At 43.9% G+C, this 22,428-nt stretch overlaps 2 protein-coding genes across 7 annotated transcripts in view; both read left to right on the forward strand.

Annotated features, from left to right (window-relative positions):
• The window catches only part of LOC137545841 (retinol dehydrogenase 7-like), a 95,751-nt gene that overhangs the window by 15,537 nt on the left and 57,786 nt on the right, over positions 1–22,428 (forward strand). For 2 of the 3 annotated variants that reach the window (XM_068267533.1, XM_068267532.1), the window contains 5 exons: positions 7,551–7,900; positions 8,796–9,054; positions 10,566–10,729; positions 14,192–14,442; positions 15,932–16,224. In XM_068267533.1, coding sequence (XP_068123634.1) covers positions 7,588–7,900; positions 8,796–9,054; positions 10,566–10,729; positions 14,192–14,412 — 957 coding nt within the window. In that variant the 5' untranslated portion in view covers positions 7,551–7,587 and the 3' untranslated portion in view covers positions 14,413–14,442; positions 15,932–16,224. Of the gene's footprint in view, positions 1–7,550; positions 7,901–8,795; positions 9,055–10,565; positions 10,730–14,191; positions 14,443–15,931; positions 16,225–22,428 lie in introns of those variants that run through there. The other variant, XM_068267534.1, reaches the window with a different exon arrangement.
• Positions 16,325–22,428, forward strand: part of LOC137545840 (retinol dehydrogenase 7-like) — a 63,890-nt gene continuing 57,786 nt past the window's right edge. For 2 of the 4 annotated variants that reach the window (XM_068267525.1, XM_068267529.1), the window contains exon 1: positions 16,325–17,143. In XM_068267525.1, coding sequence (XP_068123626.1) covers positions 17,142–17,143 — 2 coding nt within the window. In that variant the 5' untranslated portion in view covers positions 16,325–17,141. Of the gene's footprint in view, positions 17,144–21,638; positions 21,818–22,428 lie in introns of those variants that run through there. The other 2 variants (XM_068267528.1, XM_068267530.1) reach the window with 2 other exon arrangements.

The raw sequence follows: 22,428 nt of genomic DNA on the forward strand, positions 1-22,428 counted from the left end.
AAACGAGATCAGAGTCAGAGTTTAGCCAGAGTCATACACAGGAAATCAGTAATAATCAATACAATCAAATTAGCTAACTATAGATAGATGTATATCGCAATTATTGCGTATACATCTATCATCAACAGGAACCTCACTGCAATATACAAAATAACAAAAGTCCTAGTCTTGTGTGAAATCCCTGGTTTCCTACCAGATCAAAACACACACCGGAACTAATCTAAGGTCTGAGCGCTAACACACTAGTATTCACGACAGCAGACAAGGACAGAGTAACAACTTCAGGTTTAAATACTGAAGGCAGATTCAAGCAGCCCCGCCCAAGGGGCTGAACCAACCTGCAAGGTAGATTGACAGGTAGAAGTCAGCTGACCACAATGTCAGCTGATCTGTCTCCTACGCCCATAAAGGTCCTTTTGCTCCATATGCAGGCGTGTGGACCTAAGTTGTGTGCAACAGAGACCCCTGTCCCACCTGAGTGGGGAAGCGACACCCGGGATGGCATGGCCGCAGAGGTGACATCAGGTGTGAAAGCAGCTGCGCTGCTTTCCACCACAGAGGTAACATTTTCGATCGTTACAACCTTGTTTTTTCCACCACCAATTAGGCTTTCTTTGCGTGGTACATTATGTTAAGAATTATTTTATCCTAAATGCATTTTAACAGGAATAATTAAGAAAAAAATTGAAAAAATAATTATTTCACTGTTTTCAGCCATTATTGTTTTAAAATACCATATGCTACCGTAATTTACCACTTCCCGACCGCCTAACGCACAGCGGCGGCCGGGAAGTGGAGCCCTTAAGGACCGGCTCACCCACAGAGGCGGCGGTCCTTGTAAGGGCATGGGCGGAGCGATCGCGTCATCCGTGACGCGATCCTCCGCCGGCTCCTGACGCCGCTCACCCGCCGCAACATCCCGCCGGCTATACGGAAGCGCCGGCGGGATGTTAAACCGACGATCGCCGCATACAAAGTGTATAATACACTTTGTAATGTTTACAAAGTGTATTATACAGGCTGCCTCCTGCCCTGGTGGTCCCAGTGTCCGGGGAACCACCAGGGCAGGCTGCAGCCACCCTAGTCTGCACCAAGCACACTTATTTCCCCCCCCCCTGCCCCCTGATCGCCCACAGCACCCCTCAGACCCCCCCCCTGCCCACCCCCAGACCCATGTTTACACCCAATCACCCCCATAATCACCCATCAATCACTCCCTGTCACTATCTGTCAACGCTATTATTTTTTTATCCCCCCCCTGCCCCCTGCTCCCTCCTGATCACCCCCCCACCCCTCAGATTCTCCCCAGACCCCCCCCCCAGACCCCCCCCCCATGTACTGTATGCATCTATCCCCCCTGATCACCTGCCACCCATCAATCAGCCCCTAACCTGCCCCTTGCGGGCAATCTGATCACCCACCCACACCAATAGATCGCCCGCTGATCCGACATCAGATCACCACCCAAGCGCAGTGTTTACATCTATTCTCTCCTCTAAACACCCACTATATACCCATCAATCACCCCCTATCACCACCTGTCATTGTTACCCATCAGATCAGACCCTAATCTGCCCCTTGCGGGCACCCAATCACCCGCCTACACGCTCAGATTGCCCTCAAACCCCCCCCCTCCCCTTTATCAATTCGCCAGGGCATTATTTACATCTGTCCTTCCCTGTAATAACCCACTGATCACCTGTCAATCACCTGTCAATCACCCATCAATCACCCCCTGTCACTGCCACCCATCAATCACCCCCTGTCACTGCCACCCATCAATCAGCCCCTAACCTGCTCCTTGCGGGCAATCTGATCACCCACCCACACCAATAGATCGCCCGCAGATCCGACATCAGATCACCTCCCAAGTGCAGTGTTTACATCTGTTCTCTCCTCCAAACACCCACTAATTACCCATCAATCACCCCCTGTCACTGCTACCCATCAGATTAGACCCCTATCTGCCCATAGGGCACTCAATCACCCGCCCATACCCTCAGAATGCCCTCAGACCCCAGCCCTGATCACCTCGCCAGTGCATTGCTTGCATCTATTCCCCCCTCTAATCACACCTTGAGATACCCATCAATCACCTCCTGTCACCCCCTAGCACACCTACCCATCAGATCAGGCCCTAATTTGCCCCGTGTGGGCTCCTGATCACTCGGCCAAACCCTCAGATCCCCCTCAGACCCTCTTCCGATCACCTTCCCAGTGCATTCATTGCATCTAATTTCCCCTCATACCACCCCCTGAGACACCCATCAATCACCTCCTGTCACCCCCTAGCACTCCTATCCATCAGATCAGGCCCAATACAACCTGTCATCTAAAAGGCCACCCTGCTTATGACCGGTTCCACAAAATTCGCACCCTCATAGACCACCTGTCATCAAAATTTTCAGATTCTTATACCCCTGAACAGTCATTTTGAGACATTTGGTTTCCAGACTACTCACGGTTTTGGGCCTATACTGCCCTGGCATTTTAGGGGCCCTAAACCGTGAGGAGTAGTCTTGAAACAAAAATGACCTGTGAAATCCTAAAGGTACTCATTGGACTTTGGGCCCCTTAGCGCAGTTAGGGTGCAAAAAAGTGCCACACATGTGGTATCACCGTACTCGGGAGAAGTAGTACAATGTGTTTTGGGGTGTATTTTTACACATACCCATGCTGGGTGGGAGAAATATCTCTGTAAATGGACAATTGTGTGTAAAAAAAATCAAAAGATTGTCATTTACAGAGATATTTCTCCCACCCAGCATGGGTATGTGTAAAAATACACCCCAAAACACATTATACTACTTCTCCTGAGTACGGCGGTACCACATGTGTGGCACTTTTTTTACACCCTAAGTGCGCTAAGGGGCCCAAAGTCCAATGAGTACCTTTAGGATTTCACAGGTCATTTTGCGACATTGTTGGTTTCAAGACTACTCCTTACGGTTTAGGGCCCCTAAAATGCCAGGGCAGTATAGGAACCCCACAAATGACCCCATTCTAGAAAGAAGACACCCAAAGGTATTCCGTTAGGAGTATGGTGATTTCATAGAAAATTTTATTTTTTGTCACAAGTTAGCAGAAAATGACACTTTGTGAAAAAAAAACAATTAAAATCAATTTCCGCTAACTTGTGACAAAAATAAAATCTTCTATGAACTCACCATACTCCTAACGGAATACCTTGGGGTGTCTTCTTTCTAAAATGGGGTCATTAGTGGGGTTCCTATACTGCCCTGGCATTTTAGGGGCCCTAAACCGTGAGGAGTAGTCTTGAAACAAAAATGACCTGTGAAATCCTAAAGGTACTCATTGGACTTTGGGCCCCTTAGCGCAGTTAGGGTGCAAAAAAGTGCCACACATGTGGTATCGCCGTACTCGGGAGAAGTAGTACAATGTGTTTTGGGGTGTATTTTTACACATCCCCATGCTGGGTGGGAGAAATATCTCTGTAAATGGACAATTGTGTGTAAAAAAAAAAAATCAAAAGATTGTCATTTACAGAGATATTTCTCCCACCCAGCATGGGTATGTGTAAAAATACACCTCAAAACACATTATACTACTTCTCCTGAGTACGGCGATACCACATGTGTGGCACTTTTTTGCACCCTAAGTGCGCTAAGGGGCCCAAAGTCCAATGAGTACCTTTAGGATTTCACAGGTCATTTTGCGACATTGTTGGTTTCAAGACTACTCCTTACGGTTTAGGGCCCCTAAAATGCCAGGGCAGTATAGGAACCCCACAAATGACCCCATTCTAGAAAGAAGACACCCAAAGGTATTCCGTTAGGAGTATGGTGATTTCATAGAAAATTTTATTTTTTGTCACAAGTTAGCAGAAAATGACACTTTGTGAAAAAAAAACAATTAAAATCAATTTCCGCTAACTTGTGACAAAAATAAAATCTTCTATGAACTCACCATACTCCTAACGGAATACCTTGGGGTGTCTTCTTTCTAAAATGGGGTCATTTGTGTGGTTCCTATACTGCCCTGGCATTTTAGGGGCCCTAAACCGTGAGGAGTAGTCTTGAAACAAAAATGACCTGTGAAATCCTAAAGGTACTCATTGGACTTTGGGCCCCTTAGCGCAGTTAGGGTGCAAAAAAGTGCCACACATGTGGTATCGCCGTACTCGGGAGAAGTAGTACAATGTGTTTTGGGGTGTATTTTTACACATACCCATGCTGGGTGGGAGAAATATCTCTGTAAATGGACAATTGTGTGTAAAAAAAAAATCAAAAGATTGTCATTTACAGAGATATTTCTCCCACCCAGCATGGGTATGTGTAAAAATACACCCCAAAACACATTATACTACTTCTCCTGAGTACGGCGATACCACATGTGTGGCACTTTTTTGCACCCTAAGTGCGCTAAGGGGCCCAAAGTCCAATGAGTACCTTTAGGATTTCACAGGTCATTTTGCGACATTGTTGGTTTCAAGACTACTCCTTATGGTTTAGGGCCCCTAAAATGCCAGGGCAGTATAGGAACCCCACAAATGACCCCATTCTAGAAATAAGACACCCAAAGGTATTCCGTTAGGAGTATGGTGATTTCATAGAAAATTTTATTTTTTGTCACAAGTTAGCAGAAAATGACACTTTGTGAAAAAAAAACAATTAAAATCAATTTCCGCTAACTTGTGACAAAAATAAAATCTTCTATGAACTCACCATACTCCTAACGGAATACCTTGGGGTGTCTTCTTTCTAAAATGGGGTCATTAGTGGGGTTCCTATACTGCCCTGGCATTTTAGGGGCCCTAAACCGTGAGGAGTAGTCTTGAAACAAAAATGACCTGTGAAATCCTAAAGGTACTCATTGGACTTTGGGCCCCTTAGCGCAGTTAGGGTGCAAAAAAGTGCCACACATGTGGTATCGCCGTACTCGGGAGAAGTAGTACAATGTGTTTTGGGGTGTATTTTTACACATACCCATGCTGGGTGGGAGAAATATCTCTGTAAATGGACAATTGTGTGTAAAAAAAAAATCAAAAGATTGTCATTTACAGAGATATTTCTCCCACCCAGCATGGGTATGTGTAAAAATACACCCCAAAACACATTATACTACTTCTCCTGAGTACGGCGATACCACATGTGTGGCACTTTTTTGCACCCTAACTGTGCTAAGGGGCCCAAGGTCCAATGAGTACCTTTAGGATTTCACAGGTCATTTTGCGGCATTTGATTTCCAGACTACTCCTCACGGTTTAGGGCCCCTAAAATGCCAGGGCAGTATAGGAACCCCACAAATGACCCCATTTTAGAAAGAAGACACCCCAAGGTATTCTGTTAGGACTATGGTGAGTTCATAGAAGATTTTATTTTTTGTCACAAGTTAGCGGAAAGTGACACTTTGTGAAAAAAAAACAATACCAAATCAATTTCCGCTAACTTGTGACAAAAAATAAAATCTTCTATGAACTCACCATACTCCTAACGGAATACCTTGGGGTGTCTTCTTTCTAAAATGGGGTCATTTGCAGGGTTCCTATACTGCCCTGGTATTTTAGGGGCCCTAAACCGTGAGGAGTAGTCTGGAAATCAAATTCCGCAAAATGACCTGTGAAATCCTAAAGGTACTCATTGGACTTTGGGCCCCTTAGCACAGTTAGGGTGCAAAAAAGTGCCACACATGTGGTATCGCCGTACTCGGGAGAAGTAGTACAATGTGTTTTGGGGTGTATTTTTACACATACCCATGCTGGGTGGGAGAAATCTCTCTGTAAATGGACAATTGTGTGTAAAAAAAAATCAAAAGATTGTCATTTACAGAGATATTTCTCCCACCCAGCATGGGTATGTGTAAAAATACACCTCAAAACACATTGTACTACTTCTCCTGAGTACGGCAATACCACATGTGTGGCACTTTTTTGCAGCCTAACTGCGCTAAGGGGTCCAAAGTCCAATGAGCACCTTTAGGCTTTACAGGGGTGCTTACAATTAGGCACCCCCCAAAATGCCAGGACAGTAAACACACCCTACAAATGACCCCATTTTGGAAAGTAGACACTTCAAGGTATTTAGAGAGGGGCATGGTGAGTCCGTGGCAGATTTTATTTTTTTTTGTCGCAAGTTAGAAGAAATGGAAACTTTTTTTTTTTGTCACAAAGTGTCATTTTCCGCTTACTTGAGACAAAAAATAATATCTTCTATGAACTCACTATGCCTCTCAGTGAATACTTTGGGATGTCTTCTTTTCAAAATGGGGTCATTTGGGGGGTATTTATACTATCCTGGAATTCTAGCCCCTCATGAAACATGACAGGGGGTCAGAAAAGTCATAGATGCTTGAAAATGGGAAAATTCACTTTTTGCACCATAGTTTGTAAACGCTATAACTTTTACCCAAACTAATAAATATACACTGAATGGGTTTTTTTTAATCAAAAACATGTTTGTCCACATTTTTCGCGCTGCATGTATACAGAAATTTTACTTTATTTGAAAAATGTCAGCACAGAAAGTTAAAAAAATCATTTTTTGCCAAAATTCATGTCTTTTTTGATGAATATAATAAAAAGTAAAAATCGCAGCAGCCATCAAATAGCACTAAAAGAAAGCTTTATTAGTGAGAAGAAAAGGAGCCAAAATTAATTTAGGTGGTAGGTTGTATGAGCGAGCAATAAACCGTGAAAGCTGCAGTGGTCTGAATGGAAAAAAAGTGGCCGGTCCTTAAGGGGGGTAAAGCCCACGGTCCTCAAGTGGTTAAAATCCACACATTTTATGTGCCCATTTGTCCCGGTTATTGCAATGTTAAAATTATATCCCTAGTATAATGTATGGTGACAATATTTTATTTGGAAATAAAGGTACATTTTTTAAGTTTTACATGTATCGCTAATTTTTAGCCCATAAATTTACAATAATATGCCCTCTTGACCTACATATTCAATTTTGTTCAATCCCTAAAGTTAGTAGGTGTAATTTTACTAATTGGTGACAAGATGTCCCCGTTGAGCAAATCCTATGTAGCAAACAAGTACACTACATAGGAAACAATGTGTTGCCACATTGTAACTAGGGAAGTGATTCAGGCTTCAATGGAAGCCTGCATCACGGGTGGCCTGCGGGGAGATTAATGAATGGGAACTTTGTTCCCATTCATAAATCTAACGATCGGCGGTGGAAAGCAGCGGCGGAAGAAAGCGGCTCCATTTATGAATAAACACTGTTTTTGAACAAAAACAGTGTTTATTCTCGGTGGACATGTACGGATTGGCACAGTGGACTTTTGTCCCCTGCAGCCAATCTCCCCTGCTACCAGCAACATCGCGATCGTGCATGCAAACCCCCCCCCCCCCAACTGCAGGGACGTGACTAGTATGTCCCTGCGGCTGTAGCAGCTCCTGCTGCGGACGTGAGGCTCACGTCCGCATGGCATAAATGTATAACTATCGTAGTCTGATACAGAAGTTTAATAAACTTTATTTTTTATACAAAAAATACTAATTTACTCTGTTCTTTTTTTAAAAATACCAGGCCAGGAGTTAATTTTTAATTTTGCTTAAAAAATGTTATTTATCTCTCTAGGTTGTCTTGAGTTAGACTGCAACTTTCTGCCTTCAGCATGTTCCTTCTGCTGCTAGCTGTTTTGGGTGTAATTCTCCTGTACAGATGGTACAGACAGAGCCAGATACTGGAGAATCTGACAGATAAATATGTCTTCATCACTGGATGCGATTCTGGATTTGGGAACCTGCTGGCCAAGCAGCTGGACAGACGTGGAATGAAGGTCCTGGCGGCTTTTCTGACACAGAATGGGGCTGAGAACCTGAAAAAGGAGACATCAAGTAGACTGCAGACAGTGATTGTAGATGTTTCTGATAGCCAAAGTGTGACTTCTGCAGCAGAGTGGGTGTCTAAGACAGTTGGAGACAAAGGTAGGATCATTTGCTTTGCTTCCATTTAACTACTTTTTTTTTAAGCTGGGGGCACATTTGTTAGAATCACATGTTTATTGCCTATGTGATTTTGAATAGATTTTTATTAACCATAGTACTACCAGATCTCCTCTGTCTAGGGTCTCCAAAGTTATGCATGTTGGACTATCATGGTTATTGTCTACCTTCCTGCCAAGAACATAAACAAGCTCTTCTTCCATTCCTGTAGTGACATAGCCAAGGTCCTTTTATTCAAGAAAGCCTATCATGGGATTCTATCCACTAATATTTTCATCAGTGCAGCCAGCAAGTAGAACTCCAGACAATCCAGACTGAAAACTCGGAATAGCAGTTTATGGCTTGGTTTAATCATGCATACGAAATACCCCCTATTTCCCTTTCTGTTGCAGAAAATATATCACATTTTAGCCATTTACTGCAATTTTAGAGTTGCTGCTGAGTTTTCATTTTACAAAACCCACAAAGCTTCATAAACAAGGTAACTATGCTTGAACATTTAATAAACATGTATTTCTAAGGCTATGTTCACAGTGATCAGTTGTATAACACATGTGTTATGAGTGTGAACTGCAATGGGGACTGGACAGAGGAGGTTAATACAAAACCTGCATGCGGTGACTTAGAATAGCGCAATCAGTTACAACGTAATACTGTGAACAGCCCCACATAATTGTATGGGCAGTGAGTTGACATGCAGACCTATTCTGCAATGCAACTCAGCACTGTGCGCTAGCTCCAGAAGAAAGCTTTGATACAACTTATATTTCAAAAATAAAAGAACCAGTTTGAAAACTGGTAAGCATAACCAATACATCGAAATAACATTATCTGAAAACCACTTTAATCATATCCTGAAACCATAATGTATTTTTAGGACTCTGGGGATTGGTGAATAACGCTGGTATTGCAGTACCCGCTGCTCCAAACGGTTGGCTGAAAAAAGAGGTTTATTTAAAGATTCTAAATGTGAACTTGCTGGGATTGATTGATGTGACTCTGACTCTGCTGCCCCTTATCAGAAGAGCCCGAGGACGGATTGTTAATGTTGCCAGTATCCTTGGCCGGATTGCTTTACTGCCGGGTGGTTACTGCGTCTCTAAGTTTGGTGTGGAAGCATTTTCTGACTCCCTAAGGTAATCTGACATTCTGCATGCATGTTATTTCTTTTTTACACAATAGTGAGACAAGACTATCATTATTTCTCAACAAAGTATTGCTATTGTTATTATTTACCTGTTGACTACATGGTCTTACATGGGCCGATCGTTTGAATATTTGTGATGTTATATTACCAATGTTCTTCTATCGGCTTCCATTACCTATACCTAGCACTAACCCCCCCCCCCCCCCTTACTTACGCCCAACACTAACATCCCACCTACAGCTAACACTAAGGCCCGGTTCACATTAGCGGTTGTTTGCCAAACGGACCGGATGACCTGACCGGATCCGGACCGGATCCGGATCGGAACCGTACGGTTCTGATCCGGATCCGATCCGGATCCGGTCAGGTTGCATCAGGTGTCCATCAGGATGCGATCCGGATCCGTTTGGCAAAAGAACGTTAAAAACAAAAAAAATGTTGGGGTCTGGGAGGTCAGCAGAAGGGGGACCTGTGGAATCAGGCCCTCTGCTGTTTAGCACTCACCTCCACCTCCGACATGCTGGCAACATCTCCGGATCCGGATCCAGCTGTGCTGCTCCACTCCAAAATGCTTGCCCATGTGTCCCCATCCAATATCGCCGCAACAATCCCCATAGGAAGTGGGGTAGAACATCCGGATTTCTCAGCCAGTGTGTTGTGCGCTCTCCGGTTCCCATTGGTTTGTATTGGCCGGATGGTGCAGTCCGGCTCCGCCCCGGATACGGCTGCCGGAGGCGCCGGATGAAAAAATAGCGCATGTTGGAACGGAGGCCGGAGTCCGGATCCGGCCCGGATCCGGTCCGGCTCCGGTTCGGCAGAACGGACGCATGTGAACAGACGCATAGGCTTTCATTGCTATGCCGTGCGTCCGTTCCGTCCGTTCTGCAAGCGGTGCGGCTCCGGCACGGCGATTCCGGAGGGCCACCGCAAGTGTGAACCGGGCCTTACCTGTGCGGCCGAGTGCCACAGTCAATAGCAGTATCCTTACTTGGTCATACATATCGCAGACACCATTATTCAGCTATACATGTGCCACAGCCAATCTGGAGTTTGGCTAGAAAATAGCCATACCCCGTCATTGATTGTCACAGAGTTCTTACTGAAAGAGAGCAAGAAAACCTACCTTACAAAATCAAGGATTTGAAAATGATAATTCCACAGTGTAATTTTCAAATACAACTTTGTTTGATGCCTACAAACAATGAAAACACTTATCTTAAATAATAGGGGAGGTATCAATACACCTACAGACATTAGTAATGAACAAGAGGCAATGTACAGTAAATTATTAAAAAAAAAAGTTATAATGTACTTTACAGTGTTTTCAGCAGAAAGCTTTTAGGTTTTTTCAGAGCACAGCACTGTACAACATTCTAGTGTTTCTCTATAATCTTTACTACAGAATATTTCCATAGTCATAAACAGTATAATATGCAGATTTCAAATGCTCTTAGTGGTAGTGCATGTTATTCTTTTTGTTTGTTTTTTATTTACTTCTAGGCGAGAACTGTTGGATTTTGGTATCAACGTTTCTGTAATTGAACCTGGAGGTTTTAATACCAGCATTGCCAATGAGTCTGCATTAAAGAAGTTTATAGAAGAAACTTGGGAGTCTTTACCTGCTGAGACTAAGAACAGCTACGGAGAACAGTACTTTCAGAAATGTGAGATTACAATATATGAATAATATACAGTATAGTGTGTATCCGTGCATGTGTGTGTATGTATATACAGTATATGTGTGTGTTTATAGATAGAGTATGTATAATGTCCTCTCTGGAGGAAGCCACAGGTTAGTCCAGATTCCATTTATTTTCTCTGTTCAGGGTCTTTTTAAGCCTGGATATCCAACTTCTGCACTCTCCATAGTGGTGGTGGTGCTGGTGGTGGTCTGGCCCACAACCCTATGAAGGTTCTCATTTATCCAGCTCATAATAGTGTATATGATGCAAGGGTAAAAAAGGATACTTGTGACTGGACATATTTTTATTTTTCCAAAGGCCTTTCATCACTGCTTCAGCCAATCAGAAATACCCAGGAAATTTGATGAACAGATAATTAATTTACTCCAGGCAACAGCTACTGTAAATTGATGATAAATTGTAAGGTATTTTTTTTTTATTATTATTATTATTATTATAAGGAAGAGATCAACTAGTTTGCAAAAAGAGTAAAATAACATTTTATCTTTAATGGAAAAAAACTGTCCAAAAATGGGGGGAAGGTTATCTTCAGTAACACTAATTATCAACATAAATGATGTACCCGGATGTTTTAGAGCTGACATTTGAACATTTAAAGGACAACTGGAGGGTGCAATATGTATTTCCTTAAACAATACCAGTTGCCTGGCAGCCCTGCTGGTCTATTTGGCTGCAGTAGTGTCTGAATCACACCAGAAACAAGAATGCAGTTAGATCTGACAATAATGTCAGAAACACCTGATCTGCTCCATGCTTGTTCAGGGGCTATGGCTAAAAGTATTAGAGGCAGAGAATCAGCAGGATAGCCAGGCAACTGATATTACTTAAAGAGACACTGAAGTGAAAAAAAAATATGATATAGTGAATTGGTTGTGTACTATGAATAATTACTAGAAGATTAGCAGCAAAGAAAATATTCTCATACTTTTATTTTCAGGTATATAGTGTTTTTTCTAACATTGCATCATTCTATAATATGTGCAGATTACACAACACTCAGCATTCAAAATGAGTCTTTCAGAGCAGTCTGTGAAGTAATGACCTCTCCTCTAGCAGAGAAAAAGTAAACAGTTCACTTACAGTTGAGATAATAAAAGCCAGATAACAGCCCTCTCCACGACTAACTTAGTCGGAGAGCTTAATGGCTTGTTTGCATAGAGATAACAACTGGAGTTTCTCAACTCTTCCTGTACTGGAAAGAAGACTGATGTATCTGATCTTAATGTTTTATTTCTTAGCTGTACTACACATACAAATCATAATATCATAATTTTTTTTCCGCTTCAGTGTCTCTTTAAGGCTATGTTTCCACTGTAGCGTGAAATTTTGGCATCCAAAAAAATCTTATAAGCATTTTCTAATTAATGAAAATTCGCTTGTAAATTTGTATGCGTTTTATTATTCGTGGACGAAAATTCACATTGGTCAAATCTAACATAATCTGCCTAGTAACAGCTTAGTCATGACTGCTGACAACTTCCTGCAAACATGGATTTTAATGCGAATTTTTGTGCAAATAACGCGAAAATTCGCATTGCTATGTGTTGCCTATGCAAAGCATTGTACACAAATCGTACCTGATGTCCGAAAAAATTATGCAGGACCTTTTTTTTTCATGCTTACGAACGCGTACGAAAATTCGCATTGAATGGAAAAGGCCCCATTCACTACCATTAGTTGCCAAATCAATGTGAATTTTCTGAGTGGAAACCTAGCCTAAAACAAAATAAATCTAGCAGCCTCCATATCCCTCTCACTTCAATTCTCCTTTAATATCTTTATAATGATTGTCAATTTAGCTACATTCTTTGTTGTCCTAAGTAAATAGATTATCTATACCGGTACTTATAAATGCCTGCATATTCCTTCCCTCACATCATTTGCACCGAATAAGCCACTTACAATAGTAGTCAAAACTTATTCAAGGACAAAAAAAAAGATGTCCAGTTAAAAGAGCCTAAGTTGTTAGGGGCGAGCAGGATGGTAATCCTAAAGTTCTACTTTTACATGATAAAAATGATACTCGGTCGTAAGCACATAATCTGAAAATAATGTCAGGAAGCTAACAAGAACCTAGACAGTTACTCAAGTGTATGGCACAGGGAATAAGATGACATGAATTGTATTCACATTTGTGTGCCATAGTAGTGGCACAACCAGTGGCATAGCTAAGGAGCGATGGGGCCCAGTACAAGTTTTACAATGGGGCCCCCAAGCACTCTATACATAACAATTGATATGACGCACCAAAACCTGCCAAGGACAACCACAGTGTCAGAGGTGCTGGGGAACAGTTTGTTAAAGATTACTACTATTCAAAACATCCATAGAAGTATTTATTACCAGCACAGGACCATTAAATATCTAATACTGTGGTTGAGGGAGGGCCCCTCGGGCCCCTCTGGCCCAAGTGCGGTTGCAACCTCTGCATTCCCTATTGCTATGCCGCTGGGCACAACAGTAGGCTGGTGGGAGACCAAACTTGACCCTACTGGAGTTAAAATTCACTCTCTAGTAATAGACAAAACAACAAAGGGATATACGCTCTACACAAGGTGGTATGATTATGTACGTGGTTCAGAAGCTACAGACTGAGGCTCCAGACTCACTGGAGATTTTGCTCTCTTTATTTGCCTAAAGAAGTGGTAACCTAACCCTGAGAAATGTGTTGCAATCTTTGAAAGATTTGTTCAGATTTGTAAACATTTTGTTGGCTATCCAGGCTTAAAATAAAAAATTATGTAAAAAAAACTGGTTTACTTGCCTGGGGCTTTGTGTCCCGCACCGCTCCAAGCCGGTGTCTCGAGGTCCCCTCCGCTGTCGGGTCAGCGGCCTCTGCTCATGCGCGAGCGCGCGGCCACACCACTCCTGGTCGCCCTCACGTGGCCTGGAGTGTTCTGCACAGGTGCATGCATAGAGGCCGCCAAACTGGTTGGGTCGGCGGCTGCTACAGAGAGGACCCCAGGAAACTGTCTTGGAGCAGAGCTGGGACGAGGGTCACAAAGCCCCAGGTAAGTACATCTGATTTTTTTTTCCTTTTACATTCTCAGATTTTTCCTTAACCTCAACATTGAGCTTTCTTCCCCAAGGGGAGGTAAATTTGCCTTAACCGCCTCTATTTTTCAACTGCTCTTAATAATTTTATTTTATTTTGGTGCCTCTGAACCAAGTTCATATTAGGTAAGGTAACCTATTTATAAGCAAAGCACTGATAGCAGGGCACCAGGAATATGCCTAGTACTAACCAGATTAAAGCACAGTTTGCCAATATACAAGGTATGCACAGAGTTAGTGTTATATGTTTGCAAATAGCAGAAAGTGAAAGAATGTCCATAAAGCTATAAATACTCACATTTGTGATTTTCATGTAAATTGTGTTACCACTAGGATGTTATTGTCATGGTTTGTTGTGTATATTTTTAGTTACAGGGGGAGTGGATACTATGAGTTCATTATGGTCCTCCAAGATCTCCACTGTGACAGACTGTATGGAGCATGCACTGACTGCTTGTTACCCCTGGACAAGATACTCTGCTGGATGGGATGCCAAATTACTCTATATCCCTCTTTCCTATCTGCCAACATTCATTAGTGACTTTGTGGCAGTACTGGGAGCACCAAAGCCAGCTCATAGAACACCATAAATCAAAACTGCAGGAATCACTCTCACTCAGGTAAAGAAAAGTGTTCATATCATTTTATAAAACGCAGGGTTCTTAAACTTGGTACACTTGGTCACTGAGTAATATTCAGGGAAGTGGGTGGAGCCCACAAAAGCCAATCAAAATGAACCTATTGATTTTCAAGGGGAAGGTTTAAAAGAAACCTATACTGTTGAAAAAAAAGTTTAACTTACCTGGGGCTTCTGGCAGCCCCCTGCAGACATCCTGTGCCCACGCTGTCACTAAACGATCCTCCAGTTCCTAACCCCCCCTACCCCTCCCCCCGCAGCGACCCTCTTCCTGCCGACTCGTGAGTCGACGGCCACTGTGCATGTACTGCCACATGCGTCCTCGATCACACTGCCGTTGCAGTAGAGATTTTTCCGTACTGCGCATACTCAGAGCGTGATCATGACGTGCGTGGACTGGGGCCGTGCATTAAAATAAAAGTGCTGCAGGAAACCGGAGGATCGCTTTGTGACCACATGGGTACAGGACATCTACAGGGGGCTGATAGAAGCCCCAAGTAAGTTAAACACTCTTTTTTCAACAGTTTAGATTTTAAATTTCTGCCATTCTTACACTGTTAATGCCGGAGGCCTCCAACCTGTCACAGTCGGTCATTGGGTGATTGGGGTTCAAAATCAGAAAAGGAGAGGAGCCACAAGCAGCCAATCAGATTTGTTTGATTGGTAGACTGCTTTTATTCTCACATTATTGATGCCAAGGCCCCCTCAGCTCACAAACCAGATCATTGAGTGACTGTGTGTAAAAGTTAGAAAAAGTGGGCAGAGCCAACAACCACGTTTTTAAATATAAAGGTTTAATATATATGTCAAGAGGGTATATTACTGTTAATTTATAATTTACGGCTTGTAATTAGTGATGTGCGCAAAACTGAAAAAATGCACCTTTATTTCCTAATAAAATATTGGCGCCATACATTGTACTAGTTTCATTTTTTAAACGTTGCAATAACAGGGACAAATGTCTCCTATGTTGCTGTCACTTACAGTAGGTATTAGAAATATGACATTACCGACAGGTTTTGGGCTAGTCCATCTCTTCATGGGGGATTCTCAGCATGGCCTTTATTCTTTATAAAGACATTCTCTAAAAATGATTAATACAAAGATGCTGGCCAGCCTCCCTGCTCGTTGCACACTATTTTGGCAGTTAGACGGAGCAACTGCCATTCACTAAGTGCTTTAAAAAATAAAGAAAACCCTGAGAACCCCCTTATGAGAAGATGGGCTAGTCTAAAATCTGTTGGTAGTGTGAGATTTCTACTACCTAGAGTAAGTGACAGCAACATAGGAGAAAAGTAATTTATGGCTCATTTTACTCTGGAAGAAATGTACTTCTTATTTGTGTTAGGATTTTTGTGACAGTTCCTCTTTAAAGCAAAACTTCAGGCCTCTTTGAGTGACTGGGGAGTTAAGCTGATGGTAACTTTGCTCAGAATTTATTCTCAATCAAATCTCATACTTTATTTCCACAGATGAATCTCATACTTTGTTTCCTCAGCAATGCACTATGCATGAAAGTCAGAAGGATTCCTCCACTTGGCAGTCCACAATATGATACATTAAGTCAGTACTGGACTAAGATGCCTCCTGTCTCCAGCAAGTCCACATCCACTCAATGCTGCTTCTCCAAGCTGGACTGACTGAATTCATAATTCTTGCAGCAATCTTATTACTTCTATCACTTACTATTCCTGTAAAGGTGCCCATCAATGATATAATCTTGATTGTTCAATTTAGTGGGGTCAATAAAGTGAATATACTTTGAGTGGATATTTAGGTGGTCCCTCAAATTACATAAATATGGTAAGATTGTATCTTTGATGATTACCTTAAACATGCCCATCAATGGTAAAATGTTTCATGAACAATTAGATTTTTGATCAGATTTTCAAGTCTTATTGTATGAAAACAGAGAAGCTGGAGGGCCCAACTGATCATGAATAAGCATATTATTGATAGTTCCTTAAAGAACTGGTCGAATCAGAATGGCAGATTTTTTCATAAATACAAGCTCAATTGGTTGCGTTATAGAGAATATAATCTCCATCTCACTCACACCAGTCAGCATAGATCAGCTTCCCTCCTGCTCCTGATGTCATGTGACATTGGGAGCCAGAGCCAAGCTGATCTATGCTGACTGGCGTGAGTAAACGGAGATGAGAAGATACGGTGCCCAGGGATGGACCTGCTGCATGTCTCCCATTGCAGCGCTCTGCATTAATTGCTTACTAGAGATGTCACGAACATAGAATTTTCTGTTTGCGAACGGCGAACACGAACTTCCCCAAATGTTCGCAAACAGGCTAATCTGGCGAATCGCTATAGACTCCAATAGGCAGGTAAATTTTAAAGCCTACAAAGACTGTTTCTGGCCACAAAAGTGAAGGAACACTTGTTTCAAAGGGTCTAACACCTGCTCAGGGGCATGCCGGAGGGGGAGGGACATATGCGCCTTGTAACTGGTTTTGGAGCCCATTGGGATAACTTACGGGACCTATTGAATAAATTTTGGCCAATACTAACCTCAGACAAGGAAATTGCGAAGATAGTTGGTCCCAGACCGCTTCTAACTGCCAGAAGAGCGCCTAATTTAAAAGATCGGTTGGTGCATAGTGAACTGCAAAGAAATCCTTCAACATGGCTTGACAGTAGGAAACCCGTGGGTATGTTTTAGTGCTCCAAATGTAAGTTGTGCCCATATATTGATCGTGCTAATGTTTTTGTCAATAGCAAAGGTGACAAAGAGTTTACCATTAAATCGTTTATTAATTGTGATACTAAAAAAGTGGTCTACATGATACAGTGTCCATGTGGATTGGAATACATTGGCAAGACCAAGAGTGCACTAAAGGAGAGGGTACTTGAACATTTTGGCAAAATTGCTGGTGGTAAGACTACTGGGGTAATTTATGACCATTATAGAGATTATCACCAGAATAGTCTAAAAGGGACGACAGTCAAGGGAATTTACAATCTAAAAATATCAGGCAGAAGGGGTGACTCTGATTAAATACTTTATTGCAAAGAAGCCATGTGGATATTCAAACTTGGAACTGTTACACCTAGTGGACTGAATGCTGAACTAGATCTATCCCCCTTTCCAGGGGCGTCTGAGAGCATAAGCACTACAAGCAGTCGCCTGGGGCGGCATGGCTGTCATAAGGCGCCGCCTGCCACTACAGAAAGTTACATTTTGAATTGCCCTTCTCCTTGCCCACGAAAGGAGCTGGCAGCTGCATTTGCAGGCTCCTGTTTCCTCACTGCGGGCCAGCTCCGCCCCCTAATAGAAAAGGAGCAAGCATGCTGTGTCCCACCTCTAGCCAATCCTTCCTAAGCAGCCACAGTACGTACTATGTACTGCTCCTGGCTCTGTAACTCCGCCCCCCGCCGGACATTCGGGTCATCTCACCAGGCAGGAGTGACAACTGCCTGAACTATTCCTGTCCCACTGCCAAGCTGCTGCTGTCCAAGACAGGATACATGTGATAATTAATGGCTGCCCCCGCCCCCCTACCTCCTTGCAGCACTGTCTAAGTCCCCCTGCCATTGCAGCATCATTAATTCTAGCAAGCAAAGACTATCAAAGCATCTGCGATGCTCCACCCCCAATTGTAAGTCAAGCCTCCAATGAATGGAAAAGGATCCAAGCTCTCATCCGTGCTCCGCCACAAATGGATTAAGCCCCCCACCCCATCAGGCTAGCGAAGGAAGCAGAGCAGGAGATTAAAGGTGAGTTACAGTAGCTCTCAGTTCTCCCTCTTGCAACCTATATGTATTCTTGTCCCCCACCCCCCCTGCACCCTCACCAGCCCACCCAGCCTCTGTCTCTACCCCCCTGCCCCCTTTCCAGCCCACTAACCTTTGACTTCATCCCCCGCCTCCTTACCAGCTCACTAGCTTCTGTCTCTGCCCCTTTATCAGCCCACTACCCTCTGTCTCAACCCCCTTCCCCCTTACCTCCGTACCAGCCCACTATTATTATTATTATTATTATTATTTATTGTATTTATAAAGCGCCAACATATTACGCAGCGCTGCACAATAGATAAATGGGTTAACATACAGGTAGAACATACGGAAACTCACAACAAAACAAGATCATGCAAATGATTTGGTAACAATGCAGTGTCATAGGTCAAAAGAAAGACTGTTCGAGTCTACAAGAGGGGTGGTTGTGAGAAAATTGCATAATCAAGCTGGATACATTAGGGAGGAGGGCCCTGCCAGAGGTTTACAATCTAAAGGGTGGGGTGGAGACAATAGGTGCCTCTTTTGAGAGGGGGTCTAACAGAACATATTATGGTGCTGGTGTAGGGGGGTATGCGAGCATGAAGAGGTGAGTCTTGAGAGCTTGTTTGAAGGTATTAAAGGTGGGGGCGAGTCTGACGGCTGGTGGGAGCGAGTTCCAGAGAGTAGGGGCAGCCCTGGTAAAGTCCTGCAATCCTGCATGTGACTGAGTTATGCGTGGTGCAACTAAGCGCAGGTCATTGGAGGATCGGAGGGGGCGGGCTGGTATGTGCCTGTGGACCAGATCAGAGATGTAGGACGGGCAGGTCTTGTGCACTGATTTGTAGGCCAAGCACAGGATTTTGAAATTGATCCTAAAGCTGATAGGGAGCCAGTGTAGTGCTTTACAGAGCGGAGTTGTAGAGGCGCTGCGGTGAGAAGAATGTATCAGTCTGGCTGCCGCATTCATTACCAATTGAAGTGGGGCAGTATGGTTAGAGGGGAGGCCAGACAAAAGAGAATTGCAGTAGTCTAGGCGGGAGATGACAAGGGCGTGGATAAGGAGTTTAGTGGTGTCAGGGGACAGGTAGGAGCGGATCTTGGAGATGTTGCGGAGGTGGAAGCTGCAGGATCTGGCAATACCTTGGATGTGGGCTGTAAAGGTAAGTTCAGAGTCCAGAGTAACGCCTAGACAGCGGGCTTGGGAGGTAGGGTGGATAGTAGTATTTTCAATAGTGACGTGCAAATATCTACTATCCACCCTACCTCCCAAGCCCGCTGTCTAGGCCCCCTTGCCCTCCCACACCAGCCCACTAGCCTCTGTCTCCACCCCCTGCCTCCTCACCAGCCAACTAGCCTCTGTTTCTACCCCCTTGCCCCCCCCCCCCAGCCCACTAGCCCCTCTGCCTCCACCCACTACCTCCTCACCAGCCCACTAACCTCTGTCTCTACCCCATTGCCCTCCCCCACCAGCCCACTAGCCTCTGTCTCTACCCCTTGCCCCCCCACCAGCCCACTGGCCTCTGTCTCTACCCCCTTACCCCCCCCCACCAGCCCACTAGCCTCTGTCTCTACCCCCTTGCCCCCCCCCCCCCCCCCACCAGCCCACTAGTCTCTGTCTCCACCCCCTGCCTCCTCACCAGCCCACTAGCCTCGGTCTCTACTTCCTGCCCCACTACCAGCCCACTACCAGCCCACTAGCCTCTGTCTTTACCCCCTGCCCTTTTCCAGCCCACTACTCTCTGTCTCTACCCCCCTGCCCCCCACCCACCAGCCTCTGTCTCACCTGACTACTTCATTCTCATATGTGGGGCACGTGACTGTTTATTTTTTTATATGGAGGCACATGGTGGTAATGTTAATGTAGATGTCTTTTTCAGGCCATGTTATTAATTTGTAATGGAATTATTGAGCTCCTGTACTTTTTATTGAATGTTTGTGTTCAGGTGTGTGTGTGTGTGTTGGAAGTTGAGTTGGAAAGAGGAGGTGGGACTTGGCCCAGGTCCAAATTTTGCTTTTGGGCCCATAGGTTTGTAGCTACGCCACTGGTGACTGCTGTCTGCTGCAGGGGGGAGAGTGGCATCTGCCGTGGATGAGAGTTTCTGTGGTGTGCCACTTAACAAAGCCAGCAGTTTGCCCTGGTGCTGGCATCCATTTCCATGCTTGTACTGCTTCTGTACAGTGAGTGTGTTAAAGATTTGCTGCTTTTTATATGTCGAGTTAACATTTGCTCCAAGTTTTATGTGGGGTAATGACTGCTGCATTTATTATTTGATGGTCTTAGTGGTTGCATTTGATATTTTGGAGTTATTATTGCAGCATTTGGCATTTTGGGGGGTCATGATTACTAAATACCATGCTAATACATGAACCAAAAGAAACATGTGAGGGTTTCTTTCTAGGGGAGAGGAGAACGTTGTCTAATTGCTTGTCTAATTACTTTAAGGGACACTTTGCCTAACTAAATGTGTTACAGGAGGTAAGTCAGGCTTTTTTTGGAGGGGGGGGGGGCACTACAGGTTTTCTTGCCTGGAGTGACAAAAGGGCTAGATGCCCCCCTGCCCCTTTCTTAAGGCCAATAGATATGGATAAGAGAAAATTGTGCCCTTTGAAGAAATTATGAGATTTGTTCTGGGGCCATATGCATCTACAATTATTGTATTTCCCTTTAAATGATTGTTAGTCTAACTTGCTACTTACTGAAAATCCAAAAATGGGTAAAGCATGTTGAATGCATGGATCCGCAATAAATGGTGACTGTGCCTTTAAGAAGAAATTGTGCCTTAAAATTAAACTATAGTATCAAGAATAGCTATCAGACCTGGGATACAGGCATAGGTTGTTATGTTATCCTTTACACTGTGAGATGGTTATCATTGAAGAAACGTCCAATCAGGACGTGAAACGTGTCGGTGGGCGGGGCTGACGCGGCTGCGTGTGTCGCAGAACTCACCTACACACACTGCTTATGGGATCCCGGGCTGGAGTCCTCCGCATTGTCTGGCACTGTAAGGAGCCCATGACAGTATGCTGTCAGGCCTACTAAGCGGCATGGACTAAGTAGACGGACCCACAGACTTAACGGTGTTTGGGTGCCTACGTGGATATGGGTGAGATCTAAACCCTCCTGCCTTGTAAAAAGTGGCTGGCAATTCAAGTTCTCCCGGCATTACATGCAAACAGAACTGTTGCAAAGCTAACTTGCGGAACCATTAATCAAGCAATTGTTCGGGGGCCCCATATATAATAATTTGGGCACATGTGTGAATGGTGAATGCGGGTGGATGTGAAGTGTGGCAATATTAACTATCTGGCCAGACATAGATTGCCTTAATACTTCTTAGATCAAGCATGTATGTTTGAAATGCAGCCTGCGTTTTATATGCAACCCGCATCTGTTGTTTTTAAAACTAATGGGAACCGGTTTAACCGGTTTAACCGGCTGAAGGGAGGCTTCGGAAATGCTTCGGGAGCCCGAGTGCTCCCGAAGACGGGCCGCTCTACACTGCGCAAGTGCCTCGGCTCCCGAAGACTTCCGAAGTCCCCTCGGCGGGGGTTACGAACGGAGGAGTCAGCGCAGCACCGGGAGAGGAGAGGGATGGCTCATTAGGACGAGCCTTCCCTCTCCTTAGGTGAGTATCTGCCTTTAAAAAAAAAAAAAACAGGGTTACATTAGCTTTAAGGGGTTTTGGGATGATATTGATTTGTGGATAGTATTTGTGAGGGATGGTGTTTTAAGATTTGATACAATAAAAGTGACTTGGTATACTCTAAGAGGCTGTATGACGGTTGTAAATTTGTTTAGTAACTGCTCACTGATGCCTGGTAACTGCTCACTGCTGCCTGGTAACTACTCACTGAGTGTCCAGTTCAGCCGCCTGTGGAAAAGGTGGATCAGTGAATAATGGCGCACAGCGCCTATGCATAAAAATGGCGCACCATTAAAAAGATACGCTTATCGCTACTTATCGTTAGTACTGCATAATAATGGCGCACAGGGAAAAAAGAAGAAAAACGGCATACACTAACGTTATTTATCAATAGTGGCACACACTAACGTTATTTATCAATAGTGCCGTTCATTTGCCAAACAGCAGACGTTATTGCCCACAGTAACGTTATTTATCAATAGCGCCCTTCATAAGCCAAACTGCAGACGTTATTTAATTGCAAAACGGTGAATGGATTTAATGTAACACTGTCAAGGTTAGGGTTAGGCACTACTAGGGGGGTCTTAGGGTTA

Source organism: Hyperolius riggenbachi, chromosome 2 (genome assembly GCF_040937935.1).
Source record: "Hyperolius riggenbachi isolate aHypRig1 chromosome 2, aHypRig1.pri, whole genome shotgun sequence".
NCBI classification, from domain to species: Eukaryota; Metazoa; Chordata; class Amphibia; order Anura; family Hyperoliidae; genus Hyperolius; species Hyperolius riggenbachi.